This window comes from Chenopodium album, chromosome 9 (genome assembly GCF_948465745.1).
Source record: "Chenopodium album chromosome 9, dcCheAlbu1.1, whole genome shotgun sequence".
In the NCBI taxonomy this organism is placed as follows: Eukaryota; Viridiplantae; Streptophyta; class Magnoliopsida; order Caryophyllales; family Amaranthaceae; genus Chenopodium; species Chenopodium album.
The window spans coordinates 63,768,879-63,782,166 of NC_137842.1; the positions used below are offsets into that span (position 1 = coordinate 63,768,879).

The following is a 13,288-nucleotide window of genomic DNA, read 5'->3' on the forward strand; positions in this document are numbered from 1 at the left end:
GACCCCGAAATCCGGTGCCCAGCCCTCCCACCACCCTTTTCGAGGGTGCCATGGTGGTGGGAGGGCTGGGCGCTAGATTTTGGGGTCAAGGGAGATCGGGGTTAGGGTTTTTCGAGGCTATGGGTGGTTTTTTCGAGGCAGCGCAGCGAGGGGTGGTGGTGGCGCGGCGAAGGGGGGGGAGTTGTGGAGGAGGTGCGGCGAGTGGGTGGAGTGGCTAAAAATGGTTGAAAGTGAAGGCGAGAGGTGGTGGTGTGGTGGTTGGACTGGTGGCCTTCCATTCATTCCATTCCTTTGTTATTCAAAACAAACAACACCCCAAAATTGGGGAATTTTCTAGACCTGATCAATGGGCGGGCTGGGTCGAGGCATAAAAAATCAGCCCATTTTTCGGGCCGGGCCTGGCTTTGGGCCAAAATTTTCATGCCCAAACCCGCCCAAAATGGACGGGTCGTGCGGGCTTTTCGGGCCATTTTCTGGCCGAGCCAAAAAAAGAACTAAAATAGCTTTAAAAAGCATTCCCAATCCCGCCCAAAAAAAATAAAAAATTTGGGCCGGGCTGGAAAATGCTGCCCAAAACCCGCCCAAAATCGGGTCGGGCTTGTTTTTATCAACTCTAGTATTTTCATTCCATTCCTTGTCTTTCCCTTTGTTCATTCCATTCCGATTCCCTCGTGCGAACCAAACGACCCCTAAATATATGGAGGTAGTTTGGTAGGTGAAGAATAAAAAATTGTAAAAAGCAAAAGTAGTTGAGAAAATTAAAGGAGAGAGAATATGAAATTGATAAAATATGGTTTATCCTGGGTCCATTAGGTGAGAGAAAATAATTAAATATTGTAAAAACATTCCAAATAAGGAAATAAAGCAAGTATTTAAAAACGGCCGATAAAGGAAAGTGGAACAAGTATTAAAAACGGAGGGAGTATTTTTTTTTTTTTTTTTTTTTTTTTTTGCAAAAGAGTCAATATTTGACTATGAGAGTTAGGTATAAGTCTAGTGGTTAAAGCTTTCATAACATTTCATGGAATTGATTCTCGTTACTCATTCTTAGGTAAACTAAACAAAAATATGTTTATTTTGACACAAACAATAAGTAGCGACACATAATAAATTTAAGAGAAATATGTTCTTTTTGTTTTTTTTTCTTCTAGAAACGGATGCACCATGCGCATCATTGTTTAAAATTTCTGTGCCAACACTAATATGGAGTAATAGACAATAAGTTCACAAGTCACCGACTTGACTCCAAACCCGTAACATACAACCTGATTGTCACCCATCTCATTTGGGAATATCTTTTGACTTTCTATTCTTTAAAAATAAGAATATGTTTGACTCTTGATTGGATTAAACAAAATTATAAAATAACACCCATTAAAAAAATCCCAAGTCTTTTCAAAGATGATGACGTGGACATCATCCATGTCACACGTATGAACCATATTCTTGCAGAAATTTCCACCATATTTTATAATTATTAATAAATAAATATTCAGGTACGACGGATAATCCCACTGTTGAAGTGTGGGCTATACTCATTTGAGCAGACCTGTAATCTGCTGCTCTCCTCTTCTCTGTTCTGTAACTCTCACTCTCTCACTTTTACTTTCTCTCTCATCTCTTTCTCTCTCTAAATGCGGCGCTGAATTTTGACCCCCTTTCCCCATTTTTTTTGAGCTCTGAAAATGGCAATTGGTAGTGCTATTTCTACTCTACAATCTGCTCGATTTACTGGTAATTTCTTGTTTTTTTTTGTCATAATTTTGCTTAATTTTGTTATTTTTGGGTTGATTTTTTTCTGTAATTTTTGTGGGTTTTTTGTGCTGATTTTGTAGGGTTGAGGGTTTCTAATGGTGATGATGTGATGCATTTGTCTAAGAACCGTACATCCGTTCTTTCATGTTGTTGCCGGTATTTTATTTTTGGAATTTGATTTATCGTTTATGGTTTTATTTTGCATGTGTTACTAAATTATTATCTGTATTGAATAAACTTTGAATTTTAGTTGCTTAATTTTGTGGAATTTTTTAAATAATTGGTAATGGAATTTAGTTGTATTTAATTATTTATGGCCCTGTTTGGGAGAAAGCTGAAAGCTGAACCTGATTGAGTTAGCTGATTTTGACTAGCTGATTTTATTAACTGATTTGACTAACTTATTGTATTAACTGATTATATAAATGTGTTTGGTAAATAGCTGATAGCTTAAAGGTGAATGAGTATGTAAAATGACCAATAAGCTAATTGTGGGGTAGGTAGTTTAGATAGGATTTTAAATTAAATGAGGTTATAAGTGTATTTCACAATAATTAATGAATAAGCTAATTGAAAAAGCTCCTAAAATGAGCTTTTTCAAAAAGAGCTTATTTAGTGGAATAAGCTCTTTCAATAAGCTTAGTACCAAACACTTGTATTAGCTTGTTTGACTAGTCAATCAGCTAAAGTTAGTCAAATAAGCTAATATACCCCCAATAAGCTAACTACCAAACAGGGCCATATATGTTTGAATTCGGTGTGATTAGCTTGTTGCAAGATTTTGCACCTCATTTAGGATTAGCATTTATGTGTTAGGAGGAAAGAGAATCCTATAGGGAATAATAGGGAAATGATGTAGACGAGATTCGATCATATATGTAACTTACTTCACTGTCCCTAGTGAAAGACTGAAAGATACTGTTTTAGTGGAGTTCATTAGAAAGGAAAAGGCTTTTAAATATTACAAGTGATTCAAGTGCTTGTGGGAGATATATGGAAGATATATAAATGTTGTACTGACCAAATGGATCTAAATCTATAATATTTAATGTCATTTAAACAAAATACGGAGTAGTTTATAATTATGCTGAATTTTCATCCATGTAAGAATGATTTAGTTCGTATGATGAAGGCAAAAATCTCGGATCTAGTATGCATGCTGCAAAAAATGTTACCAGATTCTTCATTATTGCTCAAGTATATAAAGTATGTACCAATTACTCCAAACTCTGTCGTATTTGATTCTCACAAATTAGGCCATAAGCGTGAAAATATGTCCTAGTATATTCCAAACCTTGGTCTTAGACACACATCTATGCCCACTTGTAGTTGAGAGTAAATAACGCCCACTTGTTAAATCAAGTAGATTTGGTTACCTTGAGTCATAGTGTAGTGTTGTAAACACAAAATCTTTCCTAGGTTTTGATACGTGTGAAAACAGCCTAAATTTGGTTTTCTGCAAGGGGATTAGTATCCTGCATTAGAATATGTCATTGTTTAGCACTGTTTTTGTCTTGATTCTATAAGTATGTAATGTAGGTTTTTAGTTCCTCCTGTATCATGAAATAATGCCATTTATGTCGCATTCATTAGTAGTCATCATCTGTCATGCAGCACTACTTTGACTAACAAGGATGACATTATTACATAACTATAGCTGATTTATGTTTTCTCTGTTAGGTTATTGCCACAGGAGATGGGTACTCCTCAAAAGATATATCGTTGTGCAGGAGTGTCAATGGAGAACAATTCTCATGCCAATACATCAAAGCACTTGGTAATAGGAAAATGTTTCTTTGGTTGGTCCAAAGAAGAATCTACAACATTTCAATCATTCAAAATACATTCACTTCCAGTTGGAGCATTACTGACCTCTGAAACTCCCGGTGTGTCTACAACACCTTCTGTGGGTGAGGAGAAAATAGGAGTATTGTTGCTAAATCTTGGAGGCCCAGAGACTTTGGACGATGTGCAACCTTTCTTGTATAACCTTTTTGCAGATCCGGTATGTAACTCTCTTTTTCAGTATGATTTGCGATTACATGGATGTTTCTGGTTTTTGCTACTGTTGATTGAGTTCATACTTCATACAGTTCTAGCTAAAACTTTCGTGATGTATTTCACTCTAATGATGTCATTTGCTGAATGAGTTCATATCTCTGAGGCTTTGAGGCTCTGATTGATTTTTTGTCAGTAGCATTTTGTACATCACATTTGTTGTACAACTGTTGATTTGATGGGCACGAATTGAGCCACTTGTCTGTCTATCCTACACTATAAAGATACATCAGTTGCTATAATTCTAGAAGACCAATTTATGAATGTAAATTAACTATATTGGAGAACGTAAGACCAAAGAAGATGACTACTTAAGTTGACTTAAATCGCGTGTCGTCTGCCCTGCCTTATGAAGGACAAGGAGTTATGCTGGAATATGTATGCAAAGGAAATAACAAACGTAATGATGTTAAAGAGAAGGAAACAAGTGGAAGATTGGCTATAGTATTATTCAAAATTGTGTAAACTTTTCCAGTAACATATCTTGCAGAGTTTTCAAACATGAAAGATCAACTAGTTGAAGAGATTGAAGGCATCCAACTTAGTCTTCTCATGTTATTAAATGTGAAAATGCTGCAATGGGAATAGGACACTAAGAAAGGCTTTGCTTATTCCTTGTATTGGTTATGTACTTGTGTGCTTTTGTAAATGTTATTTCATTTTAGCTATAGACTTCATTAAGGTATCAGCTAAAACTTTAGAAAATCTTATAATTCAGTATTTATAGGTTCCCAGCCTGGATCTAAAAAACCTTATTTCAAGCAATCATTTATTTGGTTCAATGGTCCAACATTTCCAAACCCTTCTTGGTGGATTCGTTTTTAAATGCTAGGTTTATGGCTAGCTGTTTATTGCTCACCATCACTAAGCTAATGCATATATATTTCTAGTTGCTAGGATGAATTTTGGAATTGGGCTAAATTGAAAAATCAAGGGGGAAGTGTGTTGGTTACAGGAAGGTCAGCATGTCAGCATATGCAAGGCCGTATTGGAAAATTATTGCATATGACATTAACTTCACAAGTTTTTTGTTCCCTTTTAGTATGCGTATTGGCTTAAATTTAATTTTTTTTGATAAATTTTTCTGTCATTTTATTATGACAATTTATTTCAAATATTTTTAGTTCTGTTAGTTTCCTGACCAAAGGCATTGAACAGGACATCATTAGACTGCCTAGACTGTTCCGATTTCTTCAGAAGCCTCTTGCTCAATTTATTTCTGTTTCAAGGGCTCCCAAGAGCAAAGAAGGTTATGCTGCAATTGGTGGTGGTTCTCCACTTCGGAAGATCACAGATGCACAGGCAAGTTACTGTCTCATTGTTATAAATGATATTTCCCTTTTGCTTCATAGAATCGAATTTTAGTGGCAGCAATGTTTTTTTTTTTTCCAGCCCTTTTGTGTCTGACGCAAACAAGTTGGGATTACATGGAACTGTAATATGTTGTTTACCTTCTTCCAGGCTGAAGAGTTACAGAAGGCTCTTTATGCAAAAAATGTTCCTGCAACTGTGTATGTTGGTATGCGTTATTGGCATCCATTTACTGAAGAGGCAATTGAGGAGGTATGGCTTGAGTTGCAAATTTTGCAATTAGACTAATTGACTGATTAAGTACATTTATTTTAGTTTTTCCTTGTTGGTGCATAGTTACTATATGACATGTTGCTAGACATCATTCTTGCCAAGGTATAGATACAAGTGTAATAGCTAAGGACATAAAGTAATACTGTAAATCTGTAATACAGTAGAAAACAGTCACAGCTTTGTTATTATCATAGGTAAGATTCTAATAAATTTTTAAGGTAGGTGCATTCTGGAGTTTCCTTATCCTGTAGATAGTAAGTATACAAATGCTAATTTAATAAGCTCTCTTTCTAGTCTAGCAACCTTACATAGAAATTAGAAAGTCCGTTGTTTTGAAAGAATTATGAGGTTGCCTATTTGAGCATATGAAAGTAGTCACTTTGAGCTTTAGTAATGTTATGTACAGTTTGTCTCTCAAATTAATATAAGATGGTGTTTAGGGGCAGTGTTTTCTAATTCTCTAATATGAGATTCGGTACTGAATTTGTTACATTGCGCCAAAACTATCAATTCGCCAGTGTAATACACCTGTTTTGGTTCACGGTATTTTTTGGGTGTTTTGAGGAAAGGGGGGCGAATTGGTAACGTTGTTTAGGAGTTTAAATCTTTGGGAAGATAGTAAATTCAACAGTGTTGTGATCCTATGTCTATCTCTAGGAGATCCAAAGAAAAGTTCATAGGAGGACTGACATGGATCTTCTGAAGTGTTGTTTTCAAAAGCATGGATCTTCTGAAGATGATGTTTGCAAAAGCCATGATCTGTAGATGATGGCCCTGTTTGGTAGTTAGCTTATTGGAGGTATATTAGCTTATTTGACTAACTTTAGCTGATTGACTAGTCAAACAAGCTAATACAAGTGTTTGGTACTAAGCTTATTGAAAGAGCTTATTCCACTAAATAAGCTCTTTTTGAAAAAGCTCATTTTAGGAGCTTTTTCAATTAGCTTATTCATTAATTATTGTGAAATTACACTTATAACCTCATTTAATTTAAAATCCTATCTAAACTACCTACCCCATAATTAGCTTATTGGTCATTTTACATACTCATTCACCTTTAAGCTATCAACTATTTACCAAACACATTTATATAATCAGTTAATACAATAAGTTAGTCAAATCAGTTAATAAAATCAGCTAGTCAAAATCAGCTAACTCAATCAGCTTCAGCTTTCAGCTTTCTCCCAAACAGGGCCGATGTTTTCCAAAGCCATGGAATTTTCATAGATGATGTTTTTGAAAGCCATGGATCTGCTATAGATGATGTTTTCAAAAGCCCCATATCTTGATGTTGTCAGTTTATTTGACTGTCAAATTTTTGGCTTAGTTGCAATGACATTGCGTATTAAAGGACACAATGAGCATACCTGACTGAGAGGATTCTTGAATGTTATGATTGATTCTTTCAAATTATTGTGTTCAATTCAGGGCAAGTAAATGAATCCTGCTCTTATGCTTTCTTTCTTTGTTTGCATAGATAAAACGAGATGGCATTACAAAGCTTGTTGTGCTTCCTCTTTACCCACAATTCTCAATATCCACCAGTGGTTCAAGCTTGAGACTTCTGGAAAGTATATTCCGGTATGTACTTTTTTTTTTTTATTTTTTTTATTTTATTTCATTTATATATTTATATTTGCAAAACAAATTTCTGTTTGTGGGCTTAGTTTAATACTTTAAGTTAAAATAAGTTTTGATTCATAAACTCTTTATTGCAGGGAGGATGATTACCTTGTCAACATGCAGCACACAGTCATTCCTTCCTGGTATCAGCGAGATGGATATATTAAGGCCATGGGTAATTTGATTGAAAAAGAACTAAAGAAGTTCAACAATCCAAAAGAGGTGAGTTATTTTTAGCTATTTAATGCCTTAGGCCTTTATTTGCTGACCTAAAATTCAATTCTGCTTGGTATTGAATTTTCAATTGATTACTCTTCTGAATAGGACAAGCTCGGCCTATATAAATCATTTGTTTTGTAACTAAAAGAGAAATTCTACTTGGTGACCTCGAGTATGTAAACTAATTCTGAGTTTCAATTATAAGCTTAATATTCGGTTGAGTTGGTCCTCTAACATGGTATTAGAGCTGTGAGATAAAAATCACACGTTCTAATCTCATCCACCCCTCATGGCAAGGTCCATGGTTCTCATGTGAGGGGTCGTGACAGAGTATATAAACCAATTTGTATAAGAGGGGCACATGGCACACTTGGCCACTACAAAACCACCAATCCACCCTCCTCCCTTAATTCCCAACCCCCCTCACAATCACCACAGCTTCCATCACCCTACCCCTTGTTATTATCACCACCGCCATCCTTTTTGTCAATGGAAAGAAGATACGCCTCTCTAAAAAAAGGAAATATTGGAAGGAAATGGTTGGTGATACTGTCAGGTAGATTGGTAATTGTGCTGAGGGTGGGGTGATGATGAGTGATGACAATGAGAATAGTGATATTTTGTGGAGAGGATGGTTCCGGTAGTAGGGGTTGTAAATATGGAGGACTGGTGATGGTGATAGCCTGATTGGTAGGGTTTTATAGTTTGTGGTGGTGGTGGTGGTTTTGATGATAGTGGTGATGGTGGTGGTGGTTTTGATGATAGTGGTGATGGTGGCGGTGGTTTTGATGATAGTTGTGATGGTGGTGGACTGGTTGTGGATTATGTGAAGGCGGTGATTGTTTCGATGATGGTAATTAATAGCGATGGTGTTGGTTAGTTTGTGAAGGTGGGTGGTGGTTCTTGTAGTACTATATATACTCTATATTTTAATTTAGTATATTCTGTAATATGTATTTATGTAATATCCTCAATAAAACTTTGTGGCATGCTCATGGATGTAGCTAAAACTCTGTTAGTGAACCGCATTAATCTACATGTTCTTGTTGTTCTTCACTCTTTCTTGCATCTGTTACAGCATCAGTGAGGTTGGTGGTGGATTGAGTTGGGAATGGTGGTGGGTGGTTAACTGGTTTATGGACCTGGTGTTGGGAAGGGGCAAGGGAAGAAACTGAGGAGAATGAGAGGGAAAGTTCCTGAATGTGGATGAGCTAATTATTAAACTGAATAAAAAGGAGGGGGAAGCGGGGTAGTCTTATAATTTTAGGTTGGTAAGTATGGGTAGAGTTGTAATTGTATGTATAAAAAATATCCATTTTGGGCTGTGTTGCAAGTATTGATTATTGAGACATTTCTATTTTAGGAGAGTGTTGCAAGTATCTGAAATAGGGATCCCAGGATTCTGTGATCAAATTTGTGTGCGGTCCAAGCTTCAAATTACTTTCTTGCTATTGTATATAACTGATCGTATGTGACAGGTTGTGATATTCTTTAGTGCTCATGGTGTGCCATTAGCTTATGTTGAAGAAGCTGGTGACCCATACAAGGCTGAGATGGAAGAATGTGTTGACTTGATAATGGAAGAATTAGAAAAGAGAAGGATTTACAATTCGTTCACTCTTGCTTACCAGGTATTGAATTTAAATGATCTGTGGTTCTTTTACATTTGTAAATTTCCTTTCTATGTTTGTATGCTTTGTACAATATATTAATTATGCTTGTGGCATGTGTTTGTTGGGGTTTTGGGTGGGCAAGTATAGGGAAAATTGTTATTGCACATTGTGCTTACCAATTTTTTTAACTTAAAATTTCAAATGCCCATTATAGCTGTTGATGGTGTGGATTACTTTGGAATCTTTGTACAGAGTAGGGTTGGACCTGTAGAATGGTTGAAGCCCTATACAGATGATACTATTATTGACCTTGGAAAGAAAGGTGTGAAAAGTCTTCTTGCCGTCCCAATCAGGTACTTCCATTTCTATAAAAATCAATTCATCTATGAATGTTTTTGTTTGGGGACAATCAACAGATTTATTACTCCGTATTACTAATTGCGTAAAGAATTTCATCAGTTTTGTTAGTGAGCATATTGAAACTTTGGAAGAAATTGATGTGGAGTACAAGGAATTAGCTCTAGAATCAGGTATAGAAAACTGGGGACGTGTTCCTGCCCTGGGATGTGAACCAACATTTATTTCAGATCTGGCTGATGCTGTGATCGAAAGCCTTCCCTATGTGGGGGCAATGGCAGTGTCAAATCTTGAAGCACGACAGGTATGAATATAAGTTTTTGTTAATGTGTTGGCCTGTTTAGCTTTTAATTAGAGGATATCTTGTAAAATTGCATTTATTATATGTTCTTATTTTGGGGTCAGGGCTATCAGTAGATATTACATCCAGTATAGAAGACTTTAAACTTTGTGCTGGTTTCAAAACAGCTTGCAAAACTGATCAAACAAGACCTGGTCAGACTCAGAACCAAGTTACATACTAGACATACAATTGGGAAAGAGAAAAATAATTTTCATTTTTAGCAGACTAGAACATAATACAGTACAAGGATCTAGTTTGCATGCTGCAAAATGTGTTACCAGTAAAACAAGAAATTTCAAAAAAGTTACTGTAAATGTAAATGATTACAAATCGATTGATTGTTTATGATAAGAATATTGCGAATAGACCCTACCTAAATTTTGACCATACCTGATCTAACCTGAATTTGAACAGATTGACTCACCACACCCATATATGACCTAAATTAAATGGTCCTTTGCCATCTCTATCCATCATGCTTAAACTGGCAAAGTGGCATGTTGAAGTTGAGGTAAATGGATATCTTGTTTTTGATATTCTCCCTTAATGCTCACTCCAATTAAAGGATCTGCACACTTTCCTGCTCTGGTTTTCTCTTGTCTTTTGATGTCAGGAGACTGTAAGTATATAAGTGGTAGTAGACTATTAGCTTCAAGCATGAGTTAGTTCTATTACTTATATAGATTATCTAAAACAAAGGATTGGTATTATGCAGTCTCTCGTTCCACTCGGCAGTGTAGAAGAGCTTTTGGCAGCTTACGACTCACAACGCAGAGAGCTACCGCCTCCAGTGACAGTTTGGGAATGGGGTTGGACTAAGAGTGCTGAAACTTGGAATGGAAGAGCTGCTATGTTAGCCGTGCTGGTTCTCTTGGTGCTCGAGGTTACTACAGGGCAAGGCTTTCTGCATCAATGGGGTATATTACCATTGTTTCAGTAAACAGAAATGTACATGTTAATTTTGCCTCCTTTCCACTTTAAGTTGTTTAAATTTAATTTGGATTTTCTAAACTCCCTCTTCCTCCACAAAATAGGTACTGTGATCAATATATCTTGTAAAAAACCGTTGTACTCAGATACAACTGTGCATCCCTTATAGCCCCCTTGCTATGGGATTTCGAAGCATATATACTAGTTAGCATACACCACATTTCTTACCTTAAATCAGTGTTTTGAATCCACATTTAGTAAAGGCGAGTATATATACAGTCTACAGAGTACTTTGTATTAAACAGTTCGTATTTAACTTGTTAGCTCCTCGAACCATTTCCTATTTTTAGTTTATTTACCTATTTGTGATTTATATTGGAATTTCTATGGTTTTAACTTTTAAGCAATCTTACTATTTTATTCCTTCTTACTTGCTTGATAGTGTCATAATGATAAATGAAATTTTGTACATTTTTTTTAAGCCGTAGTTCTCAAATCTAATTTTCATGTGATACATTTGACGGGGTTCAATTTATCGACCATGACAAAATAAATTAAGGATATAAATAGTTGGTCTTTCATTGTTCTATGAACAAATGCAAAGAGTTGAAAAAAATAGTAGTGTGTGTAAAAAAAGGGAAAAAAATAAAAAATAAATAAAATATTAGTACAACGATCAAAATAAATTGTGTGTTAAAGAGAGAAGATAACAATGAATCCAAAAAAATAAAAAGAATGGAAGATAAAAAAAAAATTCACTTAGTTTGACAAATTGGATTATTGATAAAAATAATCTCAACTTTCGCCCAACCGCTCAAAATAATCCCAACTATGGATTATTTTTAAATAATCCGAACTTTAAGGGACATGCACTTTTATTGGTCTCAAGTGACCGATAACTTATCAAAGAGGTTTTTTTTTTCAAGTGACACGTGTCAGCACGTGAAAGGCTAAAAAACAATTTATTTAATAAAAACTAAAAATTTAATCCCACACCCAAGTACCCAACACCCACGCAACTCCACCACCACCGTCCCGACAACCACCGTTCCCTGAAGTCCAGATCGGTGCCAGCGTGAGGAGGGTGTCAGGTCGGCGGCAGGGATGGGGCTTCCGAAGGGGGTCGTGGCTGGGGTTGGGGAGCGGGGTCGTGGGTGGTGCTTAGCTTATTTTATTTTATTTGTACTTTTATAGTTTTTTTATTTTTTTTTTTATTTTTTTTTTTAACGAATCATGTGATTACATGTGTCTTAATTACCTGTTATAATAGGTTGAGTGATCGATTGAGACCTTTTTGAGCAAATAATCCTCAGAGTTCGGATTATTAAAAACAAATAAATAATGCATAGTTGGGAATATTTTGAGCGAATGAGTATTACATCAATTTTTCCTTATTATTTTAACCAAAACCAATTCTAGGCTTCTAGCTAATTAACAAATACAAAGTTGTACACTCTATTACATCAACCTAAAAAAAGCAGCACACTCTGTATCTAAACCGAAGATACTGGATCATAAAACTGTGAGGGTTGAGATATGGTACTCCATATTTTTTGGTTTTCTTGTAACGTAATTATAAGCTAGAAAAAAAAATTAAAAAACCAATATTAGCAAAGATAGACTATGTAAAAAAAAAATAGTAATACCTAGTTGTGATTCTTGTGAACATTAACTTTTTAACTTGAATCATACTCGGTATAGCAAGTGATAGTAAACCATTAAAAAGAGGTATAATAATAAAATAAACACTTACGAAGTAATAAACAGAAGAAAATAGACCAGCAATTTCCCACAGGGTATTGTAACATTGTCCAATATGGACCTTTCCTCTTAATATATGATGCTCTATGCATGTTTCTTTCAAAAAAAAAAAAAAAAAAAACACAGAAGAAAATAGATGTAAATAAATTAACGCAAGTTTTAGATTTTTTAGGTGAAGATTGACTTATACGAGTACTAATTTAGTGTGAAGATTGACTTCTAAAATCTTTCATGAAAAAAAAAAAAAAAAAAAAAAAAAAAGGATTGACTTCTTAAATAGCGTGAATATATTTATATTTTGTTACTTTCTTTTTCTTTTCTTTTTTTTTTTGTTACTTTCATTCCACAATAAATGCAATATATTTACTTATTAACATAGTACTTTTAAGGAAAATGTTATACATAGCCCTTAGGGCTACATATAAGCATTAAATTTACACTTGAAAATCGTAAAAAGTTAAGAAATCATCAAAATATAAACACTAGTAACACCGATTTACGCGTGTTAATGTCATGAATTCCAAATTTTATACAATTTCCAAAAGTATATTTAATATCAAATTTTTACTGCACTTATTCTTTTTTTTTTTTTTAAAAAAGTTTAAAAATTAATTTTTGAAAATATATATTGAGACTAATTCAACAATAACATATAAATTGATATATAAAGTCAAACGTTACGTCTATTATGAAACAGATAATTGGTGGTTGGTGCAGGCGGATGCACGATCCGCATTGTGCATCTGCCGCAAAACGACATTTCTTTGTTAACAAAACGCAGGCCTTCAATTTCTAAAAAACGCGGAATGTACATTACGTTGTGTAATAAGGTACATGGTAGTAGAAAAGAACATTTTGTTCAATTTTAATGAACATAAGTTGTTTTAACCTTAAGTTTTGTAAAAAAGGAAAAAGATAAAAAAAAGATAAACATAGTAATTTTTTTTTTACCATTTCATACTATACTCTATCTCTCTAAAATTTTATTTCTCTAGAATATTTCTCTCTCTATAAGTTTTCTCTACCAAACCGATTCAAATTCTTG

At 34.8% G+C, this 13,288-nt stretch overlaps 1 protein-coding gene across 1 annotated transcript; it reads left to right on the plus strand.

The window, feature by feature from the left end:
• Positions 1 to 1,509: 1,509 nt before the first annotated feature.
• Positions 1,510 to 10,855, plus strand: LOC145558731 (ferrochelatase-2, chloroplastic-like). Its single transcript, XM_081620053.1, has 11 exons — positions 1,510 to 1,734; positions 1,836 to 1,911; positions 3,436 to 3,760; positions 4,972 to 5,115; positions 5,275 to 5,376; positions 6,875 to 6,978; positions 7,116 to 7,242; positions 8,718 to 8,870; positions 9,105 to 9,205; positions 9,312 to 9,513; positions 10,268 to 10,855. The coding sequence occupies exons 1-11, from the start codon at positions 1,686 to 1,688 to the stop codon at positions 10,490 to 10,492; spliced, it is 1,608 nt and encodes a 535-aa protein (XP_081476179.1). The 5' UTR covers positions 1,510 to 1,685; the 3' UTR covers positions 10,493 to 10,855.
• The last annotated feature ends 2,433 nt before the right edge of the window (positions 10,856 to 13,288 follow it).